This window comes from Podarcis erhardii, assembly GCF_964252035.2.
Source record: "Podarcis erhardii genome assembly, chromosome: 5".
Taxonomy (NCBI): Eukaryota; Metazoa; Chordata; class Lepidosauria; order Squamata; family Lacertidae; genus Podarcis; species Podarcis erhardii.
In genome coordinates this window covers 93,889,385-93,911,967 of record NC_138509.1, presented here as the reverse complement: position 1 = coordinate 93,911,967, position 22,583 = coordinate 93,889,385, and the positions used below count along the sequence as shown (strand labels likewise).

The 22,583-nt window shown below is 48.8% G+C and overlaps 1 protein-coding gene and 1 long non-coding RNA gene across 3 annotated transcripts in view; one reads left to right on the top strand and one right to left on the bottom strand.

Annotated features, from left to right (window-relative positions):
• Positions 1–7,868, top strand: part of LOC309342222 (major facilitator superfamily domain-containing protein 8-like) — a 31,412-nt gene extending 23,544 nt beyond the window's left edge. Inside the window, exons 11-13 of one of the 2 annotated variants that reach the window (XR_014156716.1) lie at positions 1,507–1,637; positions 1,770–1,915; positions 4,479–7,868. Coding sequence is in view for 1 of the 2 variants with exons in the window: in XM_081862622.1 (XP_081718748.1) it covers positions 1,507–1,637; positions 1,770–1,859 (221 nt within the window). In the remaining variant the exon portion in view is untranslated. Of the gene's footprint in view, positions 1–1,506; positions 1,638–1,769; positions 2,151–4,478 lie in introns of those variants that run through there. The other variant, XM_081862622.1, reaches the window with a different exon arrangement.
• On the bottom strand, positions 6,950–8,241 carry LOC309342412. The gene is made up of 2 exons (XR_014156788.1): positions 7,530–8,241; positions 6,950–7,499 (listed from the first exon to the last, which is right to left on the bottom strand). It is a non-coding gene; the product is annotated as an uncharacterized lncRNA (long non-coding RNA).
• Positions 8,242–22,583: the final 14,342 nt, after the last annotated feature.

The window sequence follows — 22,583 nt, the reverse complement described above, 5'->3', positions numbered from 1 at the left end:
GGTGCTTGGGCTAGATGACCCTTGTCACTCTCCTGATCGCTGTCTGGACAGGTGGCATCAAAGCAGAACTCTGCCGATACAGGAACACAACCACCTGCTCACTGAAAGCTTCATATTGTGTTTAAAGCCAACTCGGGGATAGATTGGTCCAGGTGAACTATCTCAAATGGTCTAGCATCTCTCCCTCTGGCGTGGCTACCAGAGGGCAGAGTGTCTTATTTCTACCAGGATTTCAGTTTCCCAGGCTAGTATTCGCTTCCTGATCAGGCTGCACTTTCCTGGGTCCAGTTACTGTGTGCGACATTTGCCCTCTCCAGCACTTGTTTGCAAGGCTTGTTTGTTGGCTGGTGTTGGACTGCTCTGTGCCCTGATTTCCCTTTTTTCTTTAAAAAGAAAAATGTTCTGCCTCTCGACACCCTCCACTCCTGAGAGCAGCAAAGCATTGTTGCAACATCCTCCCAGGCTTGGGAAAATGACTCGCCTGGGTTTGCTCTTTCTCCCTCTCAGTGCGCTTGTTGGCTTGTCAAGTAACGGAAGTGAAATTGCAGTTCTGTCTTTGCCACTGCTTGCGGTTGGTTGACACGGAGAGTTGTCTGAGGCACAGCAGGCTGAAGGAGCAGCCAGGACTTTAGATGAAGCAAACACACAACCCAAATGGAATTTGTAATGAAGAACGGGCACTCGAGCTCGTTTCCTCCTCCTCTTCCTGTCTATTTTCCTTTCGTGCCGTGTCTTTTTATTGTAAGGGAATGATTTGACAGGGAATGATTTGCTAAAAAAAAAAAAAATCATTAGCAAACCAAGTCAGTCTTTTAAATTTTTTGATTTTTTATCACACTAGTTGTGGTTATCAGTGGGCGCATTCGGTTGATTATGTTCTCATAAAGTTTTCTGTTTCTATCAATGTTTCCCCCTTTAATAAAGCAAATTCATGGAAATCCAGGATCTGAATCATTTTTTCTTGGACCTGTGCATTCCATTTTAGCCTTCTATTTCCAAGTATCAGATAGTCGGTTTCATCCAATAATTTAGGAAAGGCAGGAGAAACAAATGATGTCAGAGATAACTCAAGTGGAAAGTGGTCACTTTCAGCTCTGGGAATTATCCTGAAGGTATCTCTGTTAATTGGCACATTATTAGATGTTAGGATATAATCTATGGTGCTAGTAAATCCTCTGGGGGAGATATAAGTAAAATAACCCTCTTGATCCCCTTGAGCGTGCCCATTGCATAACAAAAGGTTATGCTTAATTTTAAGTTCACAAAGATATTTCCCAACGTGGTTAGAGGTGGTGTCCATTGCTGCTCTCTGACAGATTTCAGGTTCGTCCTCCAAGTTTAGTCCAGATAATATTGTATTTTGTGGGGAAACAAGGCCGATCCAGGCATTGAAATCGCCTCCCAAAACAAGCCAAGGGTCTTAAAAAAAATGATATGGGAGCCTTTTGTGGCAGGACTGAAGACACTGATAAATATTCTTTAATATGCTTTCTTCTTCTTCCACAGGGTTCAGTCAGGGTCTCCGTCGCTCTGTAGGGGGCGTGGCCACCATCCTTGGGCCTCTGTGGGCTGGAGGCTTGACCAACAACTTGGACGTCATGCTGGGGGTGATGATGGGTCTGCTAAGTCTCCTCACGGTGAGTGCCCAGTGGCCTGGCTGTGGAACTGCATTCTGGGGTCACAGTGAGACCTCCCTCCTCCCTCCTCCCTCCTCCCTCCTCTCCCTCTCCCCAGCCCCACTGTGCTGACCCACTCCTCTTCTCTGGCAGATCATGGTGGGGCTCTCATATGCATACCTGGTGGAGCCGCCCATAAGGTACGTGTCATCGCAAGCATCTGAAGATGAATGCAGCTCATGACAGCCCCGTCGGATGGAGGTGCTTCTGAAGGAACAGAGAAGGTCCTGCTCACCCAGGTGAGAGCACATGTCTCCTCCACCATCACCCTGGTCTGATGGTTGAGCGTGTGGCTTCTCAAACTCCAGCAGCCAAGTGAGGCCTGGAGAAGCTGGCGATGGAGTCTTCCTGCAAGGAGATGCAGAATAAGAATCATAATAATAATAATAATAAATTCATATCCCGCCCTCCCCAGCCGGAGCCGGGCTCAGAGCGGCTAACAACAATAAAAGTAACACAGCATTCTAAAATCAATTCATTCTAAAATCAATTCAGAATCAAATCAATGGCAACCATTGGGCTAGAGTTCTGTGAGGATTACCAAAGGAGGGGGTCAGACTGTGCCTTGGCCAAAGGCTTGGTGAAACAGCTCTGTCTTGCAGGCCCTGCCGAAAGATGTCAAGTCTCACAGGGCCCTAGTCTCTTGTGACAGAGCGTTCCACCAGATCGGCGCCACAGCCAAAAAAGCCCTGGCTCTGGTTTGAAGCCAGCCTAACTTCCCTGTGGCCTGGGACCGCCAAGATGTTTTTGTCTGAAGACCGTAAGGTCCTCCGTGGGACATACCAGGAGAGGCAGTCCCGTAGGTACGAGGGTCCTAGGCTGTATAGGGCTTTAAAAGGTTAAAACCAGCACCTAAAACCCAATCCTGTACTCCACCGGGAGCCAGTGCAGCTGGTATAGCACTGGGTGAATGTGATCCCACAGCAACAACCCCGTAAGGAGTCTTTCCGCGGCATTCTGCACCTGCTGGAGTTTCTGGGTCAGTCTCAAGGGCAGCTCCACGTAGAGTGAGGCAACAGTGGTGGGGATTGCTCTGGTGGTCTTTCTACTAGGCATGTCTGCATAGTGGTTAAAAAAAATGTATTATTGAGTGTACACACACACACACACACACACACACACACACACACACAGAGGCACGTACCTGGATTTTGTTTGAAATCATTTTCTGGTTGTTATGCAGGACAAGGAAGAACATGTACACCTTTGGCTGGGCCAGACAGATAACTTGGTTGTGGTCCCCCTTTTTTTGCAATATGGAACAAATGGTCACGTTTGCTAATACAGAAAAAACCCCACCTTTAAAATCACCACTCATAAATGCAAGAGGCTTTCCCCCTCAATAAGTCTTAATTGTGATAATTGAGGTTGTTTTGGTGCTTGCAATTCCATGTTTTCTTATTGTTTTGCATATAAGTTGCACCAGTACGTACATTTTGCTCTATTTATTAAAATGTTTTTGCCCTGCGTCTGGTCCACATATGAAACTTTGCCTGTGGAATGCTACCGTATCTGAAGCTCAGTTGCTGAAGGTGTCTACTGGTTACAAATCAGGAGACCAAACATAGATGATGTGGAACTTAGCAAGCTGCCTTATTCAGAGTCAGACCATTGGTCCATGTAGATAAGTATTTCTCCACATGGACTTCTCCACTTGGATATGCTGGGGATTGAACCGAAGACCTTCTGCATGCATGTTCTTCTGTAAGAGACAGTCCTTTCCCAATGACATTTAATGCTGTGGAGCTAGACTATGTTAGGGGAATTTGCAGTGTGGCAATATTTGCATTGCTATAATCCCAAGGTAAAGGTAAAAGACCCCTGGATGGTTAAGTCCAGTCAAAGGCAACTATGGGGTGCAGCACTCATCTCACTTTTCAGTCCAAGGGAGCTGGCATTTGTCCACAGACAGCTTTCTGGGTCATGTGGCCATCATGACTAAACTGCTTCTGGCACAATGTGGCACTGTGATGAGTGCCAGAGCACATGGAAATGCTGTTTGCCTTCCTTCCGCAGCGGTACCTATTTATCTACTTGCATTGGTATGCTTTCAAACTGCTAGGTTGGCAGGAGCTGGGACAGGGCAATGGGAGCTTACCCCATCGCACGGATTTGAACCACCGATCTTCCAATTGGCAAGCCCAAGAGGCTCATTGGTTTAGACCACAGCACCACCCGTGTCCCTGCTGTAATCCCAGTGGGGTAGAGAGGAGAGGGAGGAAGCACAGCTGCTCTGTTTTTGGTAGCACTTATAGTTCTGCCCCTAAACAACTGTTAAATTCCTAGGAGCCAGGGATGGAGGAGGAATTCAGTTTGGTTCACATTCTAATGTGAACCTGCCTAACAGCAGCATCCTGGGTGGTCGTCACTGTGCGAAAATACATCATGTCCCCATATGTGCTAACAGTAAGGAACCGCAGTCTAAAGGCTGAGGTTAGCAAGACAAGATGCAGATGAGCAAACAGCAACGAGGGGCTTAGGTTCTTGTTCCAGTTGGGGATGAGGGTAGAGGCTTCATTCGTTCAGGGTGGTTGAAACATTAAAAGGAAGGATTCCTCCAAACTGGGCTGAACGGGCAGCAGAATGACAGCTGCAGTTCCATGTGGGCAGGTGCACAAATTCCTTACGACATGTATGTGTTAATAAAGGTGGAACTAGAAGTGGCTGACCAGCAGTAGGACCTTGGGATCATAGTGCAGATGTTGACCCTCAGATGTTCTAATATGGAGTATGGGAAGAAGAGACTTGTGTCCCCCAAGGAGCCTGGTCTGCCTCATTCCTCCTTCTGTCCTTTTCCTGCAGGTGTCTCTTTGACTGGTGCTGGGCACCCCCTGGCTGGATCCCGGTTCCATGTTGCTGCTCTCCTGCTGGGATGGGGAGTGGGAAAGAACTTGTCTCCACCCATTGAGCAAATCGCAGCTCAGCCACCAACTTGTGCTATTTCACGTTCCTCCTCCTCCTGTCACCCACCACCTGGCCGAGGACTCTGCTCCATGCTGCCACCTAAGAGCAAAGAGTGCCATCTCCTTCCATGGCATTCCTCATTTCTTAGCCTGAACGGGGCCTGGCAAGCCATGGAACCGGATTTGTGTTTGGATCTGGACTGCTGTCTGTATGTGGCCACTTCCAGTTTCTCAAGGTCCCTCTTCTTCACCTGGGGTCCGTGGGCACTATATTAAAGCTTGCTTCATTCCAGGGATGGGGAACCTGCTGCCCTCCAGCCATTGCTGGACTCCAGTGCCCATCAGTCCCAGCCAGTGAGGCCAGTGGGTGGTCATGGATGATGGGAGTTCTAGCGTGGCAATATCTAGGGGGTCACAGGTTTCTCATCCCTACTGGAAGTCTCTGCATCTCTTGGCGCTGCCCTCTCCCTCCCTTCTTCTCCGCCCCTTCCTGTAGTTGTTGCCACCAAATGGCACCTGGCGTTGTTTCCTTGCAATATCACACATGCAGGCAGTGGGCAATGGGGCCAGCTGCCCTGCTTGCAAGGTGTGACCCTGGGCCTGTTTGGCGAGAGGCACCGGAGCGTAATTGAGAATCATTCTGCAACCTGGAGGTTTGGGCTGCGTTCAAACAGCGACCCTGAGCACAGACTTGCAAATTAATCTGTCGGTGCTGCCATTTAGGGACTGAGCTGCCTCTTGGAGGGTGGATTAACACTGGGCAGCTGTCCAGAGTAGCAGGTGTGGCTGTCATTTCCATCGGATAAGGATTTGGTGTCGGGGGAGTGCTGAACCTCGTGGCTCTCCAACCCCTGCTACTCAGAACCACACATCCCTCGCCCCAGCTCCAAAGTTAGAAATGAGCCTTTGAAATGTCTTCTGGGAGGGGCTACAGGGGAAAAGCAATGGCTAGAGGCAAAATTCAGGGCCGCTCCTCCAACTTCACTGACTGTTTCCCTTACTGCAGTGGATCCAGACCGTAAGAATGCATAAATACTAATCCGTTAGTACTTCAGTCATTATTTATTTAGACACTTGATATATGCCTTATATTTTAGAAAACCAACCAACCGCTTACACTTCCTCCTCCCTTCCTGCTTGTTATTTTTGTGATGACCTTTGGTTAGCCACACAACCACACTGCTGCAATAATTAATCCCACTGAAAATGGTCACTAGGAAATTTGCACGCTCAGACTTGCATTTATTTGAAGCATTTTTAGTTCACTCTTCGTATGAAAAAGGTCACCCGGAGTTGGTTACGGAGAATAACCTTCCCTACTCTCAAGGTTGCAATCTTAAAAACATGACACCAAAGGAAAACGATTTCTTTTTCTTGTATGGGGAGGGGTGGGAGGAAAGACTCAAACTCAGCTTAGTTTACAAAGTTCTAAAAATGGCATGCTGGCATGGAAGCGGCTCGAGGAGAGGCAGAGCTGATGGAGTGACACTGCTTCTTTTCCTTCTGCTTCTATGAGCTCAATCATAGAATTGTAGAATTATAGAGGTGGAAGGGATCCCGAGGGTCATCCAGTCTGACCCCCCTGCTGTGCAGGGATAGCTGCTGCCAGGAGACAGTTGAGAGAGGGAAGATCGAATGGAGCTGACTTCTCAGGAAAGGGCAAACCAAATGATTAAGGAGAATAGCAGTTCCCCTAGGAGGAAAGGATGCAACAGTTGGAACTTCTTAGTTTAGAGCAGTGGCTTTCAACCAGTGGGCCGTGGCACCCTGGGGTGCCTTGGAAGATGGTCAGGGTGCTGTGGACAACACTGGCCTCTCTCCTCCTTTCCTTCCCTCCCTCCTCTGATGCCTTCTTGCGTTTCTGCCTCCCAAAGCCTTGCACAGCTGTTTGTTGCAGCAGCCCTGGCTACAAGGCTGTGCAGGCGAATGATGCCTCTGGGGCTGGCCAGGGAGTGCTGGTTGCCAGGAGCTGAGGTGGCCTTGGGATAAGCAAGCAAATGGGTGATGTAGCCTAGCCAGCCAGCCCGCCAGCCTTTGCTGTTGGGAATGGACGGACGAGCCCCAGGCCCCTGTGGGGCAGTGTGAGGAGACAACTCTCTTTGGGACAGGGAGTGGGGCAGCTCAGAGACCAGGGGTGGTAGCAACAGCTGCCTGGAGGACTCCCGAGGGAGAAGAAACTGAAGGAACACTCCACACAGGAGGGTGTTCGAAAAAAAGGGTTGAGGGGCTGCCAGCTTTGCAGGCAAGGGGTGACATAACTAGGCTCCTGAGCCCCACAGGGGTGCCACAAAAAGAATGTAGTTGGTCAGGGGAGCCATGGACTCAAAAAGGTTGAAAACCTCTGGTTTGGAGAAAAGACCCACAAGAGACGACATAGTAGAGGTTTATGAAGTTAGGTGTGGCATGGAGAAAGTTTTTCTGCTCTCATAGCGCCTGAACATGCGGACATCCAGTTGGTAGCCTGCAATTGTTGTTGTTGTTGTTATTTGACTGCCTGCTGAGTAGCCTGAATTTTCATGCTGGACTTGGAAGGGGGAAACCTCATCCATAGCCTGCATCAAAATGCAAGCTGTGAGCCTATCAGGGCATTTTAAATAAAAGTATTTTACCAAGTGGGCTGGTGGGTGAAGGTCTGATGATGCCACTCCTCTTATTTGCTTCAGTTCTGTGCTGGCCAGCAGCTCCTCTGGGTAGCACATAAATTGAGCAGGTCAATGAGGGAGTAGCACAATCTGCCCATCCCCCACCAGCCTATTCACTCACCTGCATGGAGTCCCCAGTCAACTATGGCGACCAGGTGAGTTGTGAAATGCAAAGCTACCTTCCAGGGTATCATCCTGTTTGTCAAGTTTGAGCCGCGTGAGAAGCAGCGGCCCTGAAGGAGAGATGTCCCATGCAATATCACTGTGCCACGTGGTATCTATGAATATGATGGTGCTCGTTGTGTAACACTATTTTCCCTACATGGAGGTGGGTTTGGGCAGCTTTTGAAACGGCTTCTGTGATAACAATTCCCCACCGTGCAAATAAAAATGGCTTGCACCATGTGGCAGAGGGAGAGCGAGTGTTCATGCACTTCACACAAGCAGTCCGACATGTGGTGATACTTCTCTGCGGTTGGGGTTCAAGTGACGACCGCCCTGCAGCCTCTGTGCCCAGATAAGCCCTTTAAAGATGCCAGCACAAGATTCCATCCCAACAGTCTTTCCATGTGTCCCAATTTCTTGCATTTGTCTCTCTCTCTTGGATTTCTGTACGAACAACAAAAATAAACTGACACTCTACTGAAGCTGCCTGAGATAATTTAATACTGTCTATAAAAGGCTAGATGAATGTATGAAACTGCCTCATCTCTTGAAGGCAGATCACTAGTTGCTATCATTGAATTTCACCCATGGGCAGCTGCTGGAGACTCAGGTAGCTGAGAGGCACCATTTAAGTTTCCAATATACCCAGCGAAGGTGTAGGGGCTTTGCAAGACACATGGTCACCCTAGAGGGGAGGTACCAAAGGATTACCACAAAGGGAAGTAGCTGAAGTCTAGCTTGCCAACCTTGATGGCTGCTGAAGAAATACAACCTGTGCTGTTTATAATGATTGTGCAACCCGTACAGCACATAGGTGACAATTATTCACACAATTAATATTAATATACTGAGGAAGCCCAGAAAACTGTGCTCAGGGAGCGGGCTATCAGCCAACCCCAATAAATTGGCCCTGTCGGGGGCAAAATAGCAGCTCTTCAACTTTATGGACTGCTAGGGTGAAACGGGGATAAAACATCTGCACTTCACATCGTTGAACTTACATATCTTCTTCTTGAACTTACCTAAAAAACAAGAAAAAACAAAAATTGAGTCAAGAAGTTGGACAAACTTAGTAAAATCTGACACTGCAAGTTCACTTTATTTTGGATAGCTTTTAAGTTTTCATGGCTACTTTGTAAGTAGTTGTCTTATTCTCACAAATCTGATAAATGGTGGGAAATTGTTTTTTGAACAAGAATATTAATTGTGTGAATAATTGTCTCCTATGTGCTGTATGGGTTGCACAACCTTGATGTCTGGGCGGGTTCTTGGAGGTGAGGCCTATTGATGGCAATTCTCTGCCTCCACGGTTGGAGGCAGCAATACCAGTTGCTGGAAAGCACAGGAAGGGAGAGTTTCCCGGCTGGCCTCTGTGAGGACAAGATGCTGGGCTAGATAAGCTGTGGTTTTCCCAGCAGTGATATATGGAAGTGGGAGCTGGATCATAAAGACGGCTGATCGCTGAAGAATTGATGCTTTTCAATTATGGTGCTGGAGGAGACTCTTGGGAGTCCCGTGGGCTGCAAGAAGATCAAACCTATCCATTCTTAAGGAAATCAACCCTGAGTGCTCACTGGAAGGACAGATCCTGAAGCTGAGGCTCCAATACTTTGGCCTCCTCATGAGAAGAGAAGACTCCCTGGAAAAGACCCTGAAGTTGGGAAAGATGGAGGGCACAAGGAGAAGGGGATGACAGAGGACGAGATGGTGGGACAGTGTTCTCGAAGCTACGAACATAAGTTTGACCAAACTGCGGGAGACAGTGGAAGACAGCAGTGCCTGGCGTGCTCTGGTCCATGGGGTCACAAAGAATCGGACATGACTAAACCACTAAACAACAACAACAAAGATGGTCTTAGGAGAAGGTCAAAAGGAAGTCTGTTCCACCAGGGGGCTCTGTGCCACCATAAATGAGAACATAGCAGAAAACCACTAATAGCATCGCAAAGGAGAGAGGAGGGTATTCGCTTTCCTATGGCTGCATAAAAGGAAGAATGGCAAGGTGGGAAATAACAAATGCATCCAAGTGCAGACGCGCTCAGCCCAGAAGCAGGGTGGCTCTCATTTGAGCACGAGCCCAAATGGTTGCTGCCGGCTGTGAAAGTGGCTGGGTGTTGCACAAAAAAAGCCACCCTGTGCATGGGTTATCTCCCCTGCATCCCTCCAACTCTGGTGGGTCTGGGCTGTGGCTCTGAACCAGTTCCCCACTCTCCTTTGAGGATGGAAAGCTCTTTACGCAAACTTCATGCAATAAGCCTGGTGCAGGTCTCGTCCAGGTTGGCGTGGTTTCTTTGAAATTTGAATACAGGAGTGGCGCAGCCCAGGCCAGCTTGGCCCAGAGTTCAGGGGCAAAATGCCCTAGGCCTGTTCTCTGATGGAGCTCAGCTGGGAGGAGTTTGTAGGGCTCTCTCTACCTGGTGACCTCTCACAGTATGGTGGTTCTTTGGGGGCCAAGGAAAGCCGAGGGTTCCAATCCCTTTGATAGCTGCACAGAGGGGAGCCTGAAATGACATGCTAGGTAACTCAGTGCTATGACTTCCATAAATTATGGAAAGTGAACAAATTTACATGACTGATCCAATTTTGCATAATTTATACTGTTTGCTGTGCAAAGAGGTAGAAGCTGTGCAGAGCACTAAAATCAACACACGTAAACACGCAAAGTACCTCTCTGGCTTTCTGAGATCTTGGCACATTTCAAACCATAAGGGTTATTTACAATATCATCTTTTCCTGAGTATCCTCTTCCAACTCGTAATGTTGATGCGTGTGAGGCTGGTGCTGCCATGTGCATCCACCGTAACAAATTGCATTCTGGGAATTGTTCTCTTCCAACTCTTTCCCTTCTAAAATACATCCAGAAACCGCAGGGAGTTAAGTTCAAGTCCTGCCTTTGTTTGGCCTTGGACTCTGTCTCGGTTTCCACCTAATCTGTAAAATGGGAATAGAAGCAACTGCCCTTTATCTGAAAATGGGCAGAGGAGGAAGGAGACCACAAAGCAGACAGACCATTGATTCCAGAGCCTTGCTGGGTGTTTGGTGGCAGGAGAGAGGGCAGGACAAAAGGGAGAGAGGAACTCTCCCATAGTGGGCTGTATAAACCTAGGTCTTGGGAGACCAGAGGTCAAATTCCCACTCAGCTATGAAGCTCACCTGGTGACCACGAGCCTCTCAGCCTAACCTACCTCACAGGGTTGTTGTGAGGATAAAATGGAGAAGTGGGGAGAATCACGGATGCCACCTGGAGCTCTTTGCATCAAAGGTGGGATGTAAATATATTAACTAATTAATTAGTTCCCTTTCTGTTATTTCCAATGAGAAGGTTGTATACAGTCATACCTTGGTTCTTGAATGCCTTGTGACTCAAACGTTTTGGCTTCTGAACCCCGCAAACCCGAAAGTAAGTGTTCCGGTTTGCAAACTTTTTTTGGAAGCCAAACATCTGACGTGGCTTCCACTGTTTCCGATTCAGTGCAAGAAGCTTCTACAGCCATTCGGAAGCTGTGCCTTGGTTTTTGAAGATTTTCGGATGTTGAATGGACTTACAGAATGGATTTCGTTTGAGAACCAAAGTACGACTGTATATGTTAACTCCATAGCTGGTATATATTTCCTCCTGTTTTGGGGATGCGTCAAAGGAATGGGAAGATTTTTGAACTTTTGGATTCAACCCTTCCCCTGATTTGCCTCTGCCAACCTCCCATTCACCTCTATCAATGTTGGCCTGCAATGATTTCTGTTTCACCTGGGAGAGCCCGCATGAAATCTGATATTCCCCTCCAAGGTCAGATCTCTCTCTCTCTCTCTCTCTCTCTCTCTCTCTCTCTCTCTCTCCATACTTAGAGGAGAACTGAAACATCCTTGGCCCCATGATCCTCTGCCAAGGACCACAGGGAGGCAGCCTAAAACTCTCACATACAACTTGAGTAAAATGTAGATATAATAGGTGTATATCTTTCCAAACTGTAGAGGTCTCTCTCCCCCTCTGCTTGCAATGAAGGGTAAAGAGAGACACCAAAGATCCAGGACAATTTGATTAAGCTGAAAGGCTCTGGAATTTGCCACACCTCGCTGAAGAATTTAGGACATTCCCTTAGAAAGCATCTTGAGATTCCATACAAATTTAGCTCTCAGATATCACCCTCCCTGCAGAATTCTCAAGCCTAAATATTTACCAACAGACTTCTCGGAGCTTGTTACCAGATGAAGAGAGATGCTGTGTTTTCCCTGCCAGAAACAAATTATGTACACACAGAAGCGACTGATCTGTGTAGTGAGAAAGCAGGTTCTGAACTCATCAAGAGGTTTCATACGGAGTTGGATCATGGATGAATTCTCGGCAGTGGTGGTCCTTTAAAAGCACCACTAAGAACTGAACCATGGAGTATCTGCATTTAAAGGATATTAGGCAATGTAGTGTATACTGAAACTATGCAACCCATTCCCACAAGACACAGATATTTTCCTCCAACTTTAAAAGAGAATTAGACAATTTCATGGATGAAAAGCAGGAATCACAAGTGGGGAGAACACTGTTGCACTCATGTCCTGCTTGTGCGCTTCCCATAGGTCTTGTCCTCAAAGTTTGTGGGTTTCCCATAGGCCGTTGTGAGCATGAGATACTGGAATCCATGAGCCTTGGGCTTGATTCAGCAGGCCTCTTGTTATGTCCCACTGAGCTCCAGGTCTAGCTGGAAGACACACCCTCTTATTTGAAGACACATCCTGGTATTTGCGGTGAGAACAGTTATGTTAGGGAGAAGGAATAAAAGCTTTTCCCTGTTAGGACACACCGAGCCTTTAGTCGGGATGGACCTAGCCATCGATTTCTTGTCCATAGTCATTTCACAGATAGTGCTTCATAATTCTGCTCTGTTTTTGCATCTATCTACAATGATTATAATTATTTTTTAAAAAAAGAAGCATGGACACTCACAACTTTGAACACATTTCCCACACAATAATATATTTTTATGCATTTCATCATAAAATACCTTTTTTACAGGGCTTTTTCTCAGCCGGAACTCAGTTGGGTGCCATTGCCATTATAAGAGAACAAGGGAGGCGTTCATGGCGAGTTCTGGCACCTCTTTTTCTAGAAAAACAGCACAGCCCTTTTATATGCATTTTATCCTAGGAGGCACATTTCGGTAGGCATTGCAACCCAAGCAGATGCATTCATATGCACATTTTGTACACTTTTTTTTAAAGCTGAAAACTTTATGGCAAAATGCAGAGATGAGCAAAACAAACAAACAAACCAAGGGCTAACCATGCTCCCATCTGTTTCGTTTGCTCTGGAAATCTGAATCAGGTGAGTTTGCCTTGAAAGGTAGACTGAGCAAAATCCTTGAGCGGCCAGAGCCCTGAGTGGGAGCCCTGAAGGAAAAGAAAAGAAAACCTTCAAGAAAGGAAGGCCCCTGTAACATCAGCAGAGACCTTCTTGTACCCTGAATCTTGCTCTCCACAGAACTGGGGGGAAACTAGCTAGCCTCTCATGCCTGCTTCCTCGAAAAAGAGCCAGGGACCTGCTCTGTTGAGGAAGGCACCCAGGATCCCACCAGATGTGCGGAGAGGAGGGTCAGAGGTTAAACCCCGACCAAGTGGCCTCTTAGCCTCCTGTCCGGAACCTTCTCTCTCCATGCGTCTCCCACAGAGATAGGCGTTGACCCGGCGTCCAACTTGCACACTTGCTAAATATAACCCTGGCTGCCGTGGGTGGGTTGGCGGGGGGCGTGTGTGCGGGGGGATTGCCAAGGCGGCTCACCCAGTGGCCTGCAAGTGAACCGGAATGTTCTCTAATCCCCGCCAGGCAGGGGGTGGGCGCAGGGCGGGCAGGCGGAGGCAAGGGGGCTGATAGAGCGGGTTAATGGGAACCTGCTGGCAATGCCATGGCGCATGATGGGGGGGGGGGGACGCACAACACTTGGCATCTGCTCAGGCCCCCGAGAAACACGGGGTCACAAGTTCAGCCCGGTCGCTCCGCTCCTCTCTGTGGTGACATCTTTTCAGCCCTCCTCGCCTGTTACAAGCGCCCCAGGATACCGGAGACGTTAACCGTGGCTCCATTTCTGACAGAAATGTTTTGTGGGGAGTGAAGTCAATGGGAAGAAGCACCCCACGTGCCTGGGGGGTTACCAGGGCGAAAGGTCTACGCGAAAACTCTAGGAAACATCCACACCCTGCATTTCAATTGGTATCACACTGCTTTAAATGCCCATGGCTGCCCACAAAGAATACTGGAAATAGTGTTTTGCTAAGGGTGCTGAGTGTTGTGAGGAGACCCCAGTTCTCCTCACAGAGCGACACTTCCTAGAGAGGTGGACTGTTAAACTACACTGGGAATTGCCGCTCTGTGAGGGGAACAAGGATTTCCTAACAACTCTCTGCCCCCTTAACAAAGATACAGTTCCCAGGATGGTTTATGACACTGGTTCCCAACCTTTTTTTTGGCGATGCCCCTCCTAAGTATCTCTAAAATCCTGATGCCCACCCCACCCCGTGACAGATAATTCTTATTATTCAAAAAGTGAACTCCACTTAAAAGGCCATTCACTGTTAATAACTCGTTCTCGAATTGACCCCCTTAAAAATCAAATTACCATGTTGGGAACCATGGGTTTAGGAGAAGCCATGGCTGTTGAGGTGATATGAAAATGCTTTAAATGCATGGTGTGGATGTGAAGGGAGAAGGGAAATGGCGCTGACTCCTGGAGGTATGACAATGGCAGGAGCACATAGGGTTTGGAGGGAGCTGGGGAGGGGGGCAAACTGAAAACCACCCCCCCACCCCGCAAGGGTAGGGGGTGTCTGACAACAGTGCAGACCCTCTACTGCCCCAAATTTCCCCCTCCCTCCCCACCAAGTGTCTCTGCCGAATTAGGAGAGCTAAGCGCTCTCTATTTGGGATTTGGGGGAGGGTGGTAGGTGCTGGAGAGAAGGCTTCTATGACGGAAATACACCCTCCCCACCCCCAACAGAGAAACAGAGCTTTGTGATACGAATGTAGGGATTGGGGCTCGCAATGGGATGCAAACAGCCTGCGTTCATGGCAAAAGGGGGTGGGGGGAATCTGGCCTTGCAGCTAATGGGGTTTGGGTTCACGGCCAGGTCACCATCAGGCTGCTTCTTTGCCAAGTGCAGGGGAGGGTCGGCTTGGCTTAAACTCCCCCTGTGCTTAATCCGGTTGGACATAGATTTCCATCTCTGTTCGTTTAAATCATCCTTTCCAGCAATCCCTCCCACCCCCACCTCCCAAACCACCTCCAGCTCCCTCCTGCGCATGACAAGGTCGGAAGAGAAGCTGTGAACGCCAGTGGTTCAGCCATCACTGCTCTTCGAAGTGCTGTCATGGGCTACTGTGCTCATGCCCCACTGGTGCGCTTCCCATGCGCATTGGTTTGGCCACTGTGCGGACAGAGCGTAGGACAGGGTCTTATGCTGAGTAAGACCATGGTGGTCCATCTAGAACAGGAGTCAGCAAACCTTTTCAGCAGGGGGCCGGTCCACTGTCCCTCAGACCTTGGGGGGTGGACTATAAGCCGTCCCCCCCCACGACTCTCTCCTCCCTTCTTCACAGCAGCGGACGAGCCCCGGTGGCTGATTACCTGTGTCTTGCAAGCGGTAGGGGTGTTGGGATGCGTCCGGGGAGACAGGGGCATTTGGCAGGCCCCCAGCTGGCTCCAGCCACCAGCCGGCAGCCCGGCGAACTCCGGTTCTCGGAACAGCATCTATCAGCGACTCAAGCCTCAGAAACCTTCAGAGACTGAGCACGCTCTAATCAGCAGAGTGAATAACTTTTCACAACGGAAGTGGCGGACAGAGGCATATGTAAGCATATTTACAGGCGTTTATTCAGCATCAGGAACAAAGGAAAAACAGGTCTTCTTCCCTTTGTGTCCAAGCAAACAGCAGTATAGGCAAAAGCAATATACAACGGAAGTTCCCAGCAGACTGTGTGGAAGTAAACAGACATGTGACATACAACAACTCCACAAGCCTGTTCTAAAGGTGGAATGGAACTATATCCTAACAAGGGGCTGGCGGCGGCATGCGAAAGGACTCTGGAGACGGCATGCTTAAAATGGCGGCTGCTCAAGCGCTGCTGCTGCTGCTGGCACCAAGAAAGCCCAGCCCTCTTCCTCCTCTAGGCAGGGCTGGGAGAAGCCAGGAGGAGGGAGGGAGGAGGCGGCACTGCCACGTCAGGGAGAGGGAAAGAACATATACACTAGCAATCCACGTGACGCTTCGCAGACTGTCTGCGGGCCAGTTCCAGAAGGCAATTGCGCCTGATCTGACCCACGGACCTTAGTTTGCTGACCCATGATCTAGAAGCATAGAATCAAACAGTTGGAAGGGACCCAAAGGGTCATCGAGTCCAACTCTCAACCTATACTGCATCTTAGTGTATTCCACCAAGCCTGGAAGCACATAGCCTTTAACATCCATCAGATGAGAACAATTCCCAGAATGCAATTTGTTACAGTGGATGCACATGGCAGCATCAGCCTCACACACACCAACATTACGAGTTGGAAGAGGATGCTCAGGAAAGGATGATATTGCAAATAGCCCTTATGGTTTGAAATGTGCCGAGATCTGAGAAAGCCAGTGAGCTGCCTGAGCAGATTTTGCATGCTGATGTGTGTTGATTTTAGTGCTCTGCACAGCTTCTACCTCTTTGCACAGCACACAGTATAAATTATGCAAAATTAGATCAATCATGTAAATTTGTTCGCTTTCCATAATTTAGGTAAATTCTGGAATCCAATCAGAAGCCAGGATGCCTTTCTTAATTCCAGGACTGTCTCTGGAAAATCAGGACATTTGGAGGGTATGGAAGCACCTCTCCAGGGTTTCAGTTGGGGGCCTTTCCCAGGCGTTCTTGGAGATACCAGGGATTGAACCTGGGCCCTGCAAGACAAATGCTCCACTTCTGAGCTATAGCTCTGTGCTGGACTGTATAGGCCAGGAGTTGCATTCACTTTGATTTCTCAGGTAGACTCTCAAACTGTGTTGTTGTTGTTGTTTAATCGTTTAGTCGTGTCCGACTCTTCGTGACCCCATGGACCAGAGCACACCAGGCCCTCCTGTCTTCCACTGCCTCCCGCTGGTAGCTTCGAGAACACTGTCCAACCATCTCACCCTCTGTCGTCCCCTTCTCCTTGTGCCCTCCATCTTTCCCAGCATCAGGGTCTTTTCCAGGGAGTCTTCTCTTCTCATGAGGTGGCCAAAGACTTGGAGCCTCAGCTTCAGGATCTGTCCGTCCAGTGAGCACTCAGGGCTGATTTCCTTAAGAATGGATAGGTTTGATCTTCTTGCAGTCCATTGGACTCTCAAGAGTCTCCTCCAGCACCATAATTCAAAAGCATCAATTCTTTGGCAATCAGCCTTCTTTATGGTCCAGCTCTCACTTCCATACATCACTACTGGGAAAACCATAGCTTTTACTATACGGACCTTTGTTGGCAAGGTGATGTCTCTACTTTTTAAGATGCTGTCTAGGTTTGTCATTGCTTTTCTCCGAAGAGAAACTGTAGTTGGTGCAAAATAGTGGCCAGGTTCCTTGGGGTAGGTAGAAGGACCAGCCATCTCTCAACTCTGTAGTGTAGCTGGATCCAATTTTGCAGCTCGCAGCCTAGGAAGAGTGACAGTTTGCAAAACGAAGCTGAAATGCAAAAGCTCTCTCTCTTTTCTTCTTCTGATTGAACACATGTGTTGGCAGAGGTGATGCTTATTTGAACCAGTAACCAGCGGATTGTTCGCCCATGTTACTTGCCGCTACATAATCAAAAAAAGCCCGATCATTACAACGCAGTAAAACAAAAATTTCAAACGGACAGAAAAGTTGTGTTTGGCAAAAACTGCAAAGCGTTCCTGAGAAATAAACAACGGCTATCTCAAGATTCTTTAAAACTGCCAGCAATAAATATCTCAAAAAACCCAAAGCCTATAGCTCAGCGCAGCAGGGTGCCAAATCTCCATCTTCATGTCCAAAACTCGCTCCCGGGAGAACAGGCTTCAAAACACCTCAGAGCTTGGGTGGCAGAAGGGAGGTTGCAGTGAGGAAGAACAGCACAAGGCAAACGAAGAAAGACATAAGGGTTTCATATATGAGAAGAAAATGTTGGTTTCTTATATTGATTCTACTAGGTTTTTGCTTTTCATTTCCCCATGTGAGAGGACAGTGTTGACAAATGTGGTGATGAGGCAGGGGCCTTCTTGGGACACCCTGGAAATTAACCCAAAGAACAAGACTCCTGTAGAGTTGCCGTATGACAGGGGAGTTTGCCCGGAAGCAAAATGGAGGCCCAGTTAACTTCATTATGGTGAAGTCAGCTCCAAAAGCCCTCTTAGAATGGCAATGGCACCCACTTGAGGGGTGATGGAACTGAGTTCTGAAGAGTTCCAGCTGAAAAAAAGTCCTCTCTGGCCTTTTCTTTACTGTGCAAATTTTGTTAAGTGCGAGGATTTTGTTTGTAATGAGGCATGTCCAGCCATGCAATCTCTGGCAGTTTTACAACACCATCAGCTGCTTGCATACAACTGGTTAAAGTTTTCAGCAGAGTTTCCCCAACTCAATTTCCCCTAAGACACAGAAGGTTCCACAGAGGTCTGGGTTTCCCCTAATGCTGGAAAGACAACCAAGAAGGCCAGGACTGAACCCAGCTGGAACTTTTGAGACATCCCTGAAGGAAGGGAAGAATAACTGAGGCAGACTTATTTCAAATTTCAGTGCCCCCCTTCTTGCCTTTTGTTATACTCTATTTTGCAGATTGTTTCAGCAGTCACAAAATTAAAATTGGGTGCCCCCCCTTCTTGCCTTTTGTTATACTCTATTTTGCAGATTGTTTCAGCAGTCACAAAATTAAAATTCTTGGGAGAAAAGCAATGACAAACCTAGACAGCATCTTAAAAAGCAGAGATATCGCCTTGCCAACAAAGGTCCGTATAGTTAAAGCTATGGTTTTCCCAGTAGTGATGTATGGAAGTGAGAGCTGGCCCATAAAGAAGGCTGATCGCCAAAGAATTGATGCTTTTGAATTATGGTGCTGGAGGAGACTCTTGAGAGTCCCATGGACTGCAAGATGATCAAACCTATCCATTCTGAAGGAAACCAGCCCTGAGTGCTCGCTGGAATGACAGATCCTGAAGCTGAGGCTCCAAGACTTTGGCCACCTCATGAGAAGAGAGGACTCCCTGGAAAAGACCCTGATGTTGGGAAAGATGGAGGGCACAAGGAGAAGGGGACGACAGAGGACAAGATGGTTGGACAGTGTACCAACATGAATTTGACGAAACTGCGGGAGGCAGTGGAAGACAGGAATGCCTGGCGTGCTCTGGTCCATGGGGTCACAAAGAGTTGGACACGACTAAACAACAACAAATTCTCTAGGTCATAGTTGTGATGCCCTGCAGCACCCCCTAGGTTCAGCACCCAGTCACGCTGCCCTAAATCCATCTCTTATGCGTGGGGCCAGGACGTGCTGCTTCCAGGGGCAGCCTGGAAGGTGGAAATAGTTGGTGCTCCCACCTGCAGACCCAAAGGTGCCAACTTCAATAAAATATTGTGGGGGCCCAGGTAAGCCCTGCATAATCGATCACACGATGCAATACATGCACACCATTTGAATGGGAACACCCATCAACTTCGTGGAGGCTCAGCCCCCTCAAATATTTTAGTGTAGTCCCCACGGCCCCTAGGAGTTGGCTCCTATGGGTCCAAGGTTGCGGCTTCACGGAATTGGCTGCTCTGCCAGGACATAAGGAGCCAGAGCACAGAGAGGCCAGTTCCTCCCCACAGCTCCACCTCACCCCAGCCCTTTCTGTGCCCATTTATTCACCCTGAAAGTATCTGTTTCTTGGCAAGAACTGGAAGGTTATGACCCGCCTGGGGCCCTGTGTTGCGCCAAAATGATCCGCTGCCACTCTGTTGATGGCTCGGAGAAGCCCGTCTGAATTGATCAGCATCCATGTCCCCTCCCAGGCAGAGGGGGTCGCGCCTCAGCCGGGTCGCTGGGAGAGGAGTGGGTCAGGCTGCAGCTGGGTAGGCGCTGAACCAGTCCTTCCCCCCATCTCCCCACGCTCATGGAGGACAAAGCTAGCAGTATCTAATAGCCATGGGGGCTTTGTTCTACCTCCCAGCGTGTGATGTCGGCACGTCGCGTGGCACACATTACCGAGGAAAGTTGAGGGGGCCTGGCCTCCTCCTGGGAATTTTTTTTGGGGGGCCCTCAGCCCCTCATCCCTGCGCCAATGAGCGCCACACAGTTCTCATTGTTGTAGCTACCTCCAGGTCATGGAGAAGAAAATGTCATGAGGTGCAAAGAGAGGCTGGGAAAAACATAACCATAGTGCAGGGATGGGGAAATTCAGATGCTGCCTTTCAGCTGCCTATGTCTTCTTTTTCCCCTGAGTCCGTCCCAAGCAATCTGAGACTCCGCCGGTGCACCTGTCTCTGCTCCTCCCTCTTCATACCTCTTCTGGTTCTGGGTGACCGGGGGGGGGGGGGAGACCTCCAGGCTTCTACACCAGCCTGACTCGCCTCTGCCACTTGGCCTCCCTCATTCTACTCTCCTGCTTCAGCTTCTGCCTCTGTCTGGACTTCTTTCTGCCATAGACTCCCCCTGCTCCCTAACCCCTGTTGCCCCTTCTGACACCCACCCCCCAGTCTTCCCCCTCTGACCACTCATTGTTGTCCCACCACCATTCCCCGTCTCTGAGCCATCTTCCTTTGGGGCTTCCCCATCTGGTGTCTCCCACTACTCCTCTGTGTCCAGCTAGTCTGTGACACAGGTTAAAGATGTATTCCTTGCTCTTTCCACTGCTGCCTCTGTCCCCACCCGCCACCAACATGTGGCTCTCAGAAAGTTCCCCAGAAGGGAATGTGGCCCTTGACCTTAAATAGTCTCTCCTCCCCTGCTCCAGGGAAAGAAGCCATGCCACGTTCAGTTCACATTCCTGAACATCTCTCCATCTCTCTCTCTCCTTTGTGGATGCAAGAAGTTTGCAGCTGGCCTTAATGCTCAGAACTTCCCCGTTTCCGGGGAGGGGGCAGGGAGGGAAGAGGTCACCCCGAGAGCAGCCACTTTGCCTCCCCCCCGCCGTCACCTCCCTTTCAATTGCAGCTCCAGGGCTTGGAGAGGCTCACAGAGGCGTTATTATAGCACCAGGGGAAACACCGCTGGGCTTGCAAGCCTTGTTTGCGGCATGCACCAGACCGTGTCCTTTCGCCGTGTTTTCATGTAAACACATCAAACCTCCCCCTGCCCCGCTCCCCCAGCACAACGTTGACATATCTGTTGGCTTCCCCTGGGATTTTAGCCTGGGCTGCAAGCCTTCTGGCTAGGATCACAGGTCTTGCCTTTCTCTCAAGTTCCATCCAAACTGAACTTACTCCGAAGTAAATGGGGAGGCCCTGCCATGCTGGAAATTGCAATGATTTGGGGGAGAGTTCATCATGTGAAGCCAATAGGCCAGTCTTTCTTTGCTGCAGTTGGTAGAAGATGCCTCTTCTCAGCAACTCTTAACGATCTAGGAGCCGCACCAGGATTTGAACCTGTAAGTCATTATTATTATTATTTGTTTGTTTATTGCATTTATAGCACATCTTTTTCTCCAGGGAGCTCAAAATGGCACACAAAGTTGTAATCCGATTTAATCCTCACATTAGACTGAGAGGCAGCGATCGGCCCAAGGTCACTCAGTCGGCTTCATTGCTAGGTAGGAATTTGAACCCTGGTCTTTCCCAGGTCCTAGTCCGACACTCTAACCGCTATCCCACACTGACATAATCAGTGACTCTTCGTTCCCCATTGCGTGAATTACCCACATAGAGAATTCTCCTCCTAGCTCATCCTGCCCAAACATACTGGGCAATGTGCCCAAATTTCTTTGTGGCATGCGTGAATAGATATATATATTTTGGTGAATTATTCACAGGGCACAATTTTATTTCACACAATTAATGTCTGCCTCCAGGCTGTCAGTATTTTACAGGAGGCGTTCAAGTGTACAACAGAACTTTAAAGGTAAAGGTACCCCTGACCATTAGGTCCAGTTGCGGACGACTCTGGAGTTGCGCGCTCATCTCGCAATATAGGCCGAGGGAGCCAGCGTTTGTCCGCAGACAGCTTCCAGGTCATGTGGCCAGTATGACTAAGCCACTTCTGGCAAACCAGAGCAGCGCACGGAAATGCTGTTTACCTTCCCGCCGGAGTGGTACCTATTTATCTACTTGCACTTTGACGTGCTTTTGAACTGCTAGCTGGGCAGGAGCAGGGACCAAACAACGGGAGCTCATCCCATGGCAGGGATTCGAACCGCCGACCTTCTGATTGGCAAGCCCTAGGCTCTGCGGTTTAGACCACAGCGACACCCGTGTCCCCCTAACAGAACTTTAGGTTTGCACAATTAAAAGTGGATTAACGGGCTCTGTTGTCCCAGAGCAGGGGTGTGCATAACGAAGCTTTGGCTCTCCAGATGTTGCTGAACTACAGCTCCCATCATCCTTGGCCACTGGGCCTGATGGGAGTTGTAGTTCAGCAAACATCTGGAGGGTCAAAGGTTGCCCTAGCCTAGACTGAGCAAGGAAACATTTTTTTTAAAAAAAGCTCTCACACATTTTTTGCAGTTCGGAAAGCAAGAGGGAAAGGCATTGACAAAAATGTCAGACCCTCCAAGTGTCCCCATTTTCCAGGCACACCCCTTATTTAGGAGAAGCCAGCCCGGTTTCTGATTTAATCCCAGAATGTCCTGCTTTTCCTCAGGATATCCCTATTTTCATTGGAATTTTTTTGGAGGATTTAGAGTTATCCCCTCCCCCCCAAGCCATCTGAAGGCAATCCTGTATAGAGAAGCTTAATGTTTTAATATGTTTTCCATATATGTTGGAAGCTGCCCAGAGTGGCTGGGCAACCCAGTAAGATGTGTGGGGTATAAATATTAAAATTATCGTTATGGAATGGGACGTCCCTATTTTCATCGGAGAAATGCTGGAGGGTATGAAATGTGGGGTGAATGAATGATGGACGGGAAGTCACGGAAACACTCTGTAAGCAAATCACGATCCGTGCTCGTTGTCATGTAACCACCCTGTAAACAAATGAGAAGTCATGCTCAATAATGATCGGATTTAGCCTAACCACTAGGCAAGAGCAATGCAAGCAAATCAAGGTGAGTGCTGAATAAATGCCCGG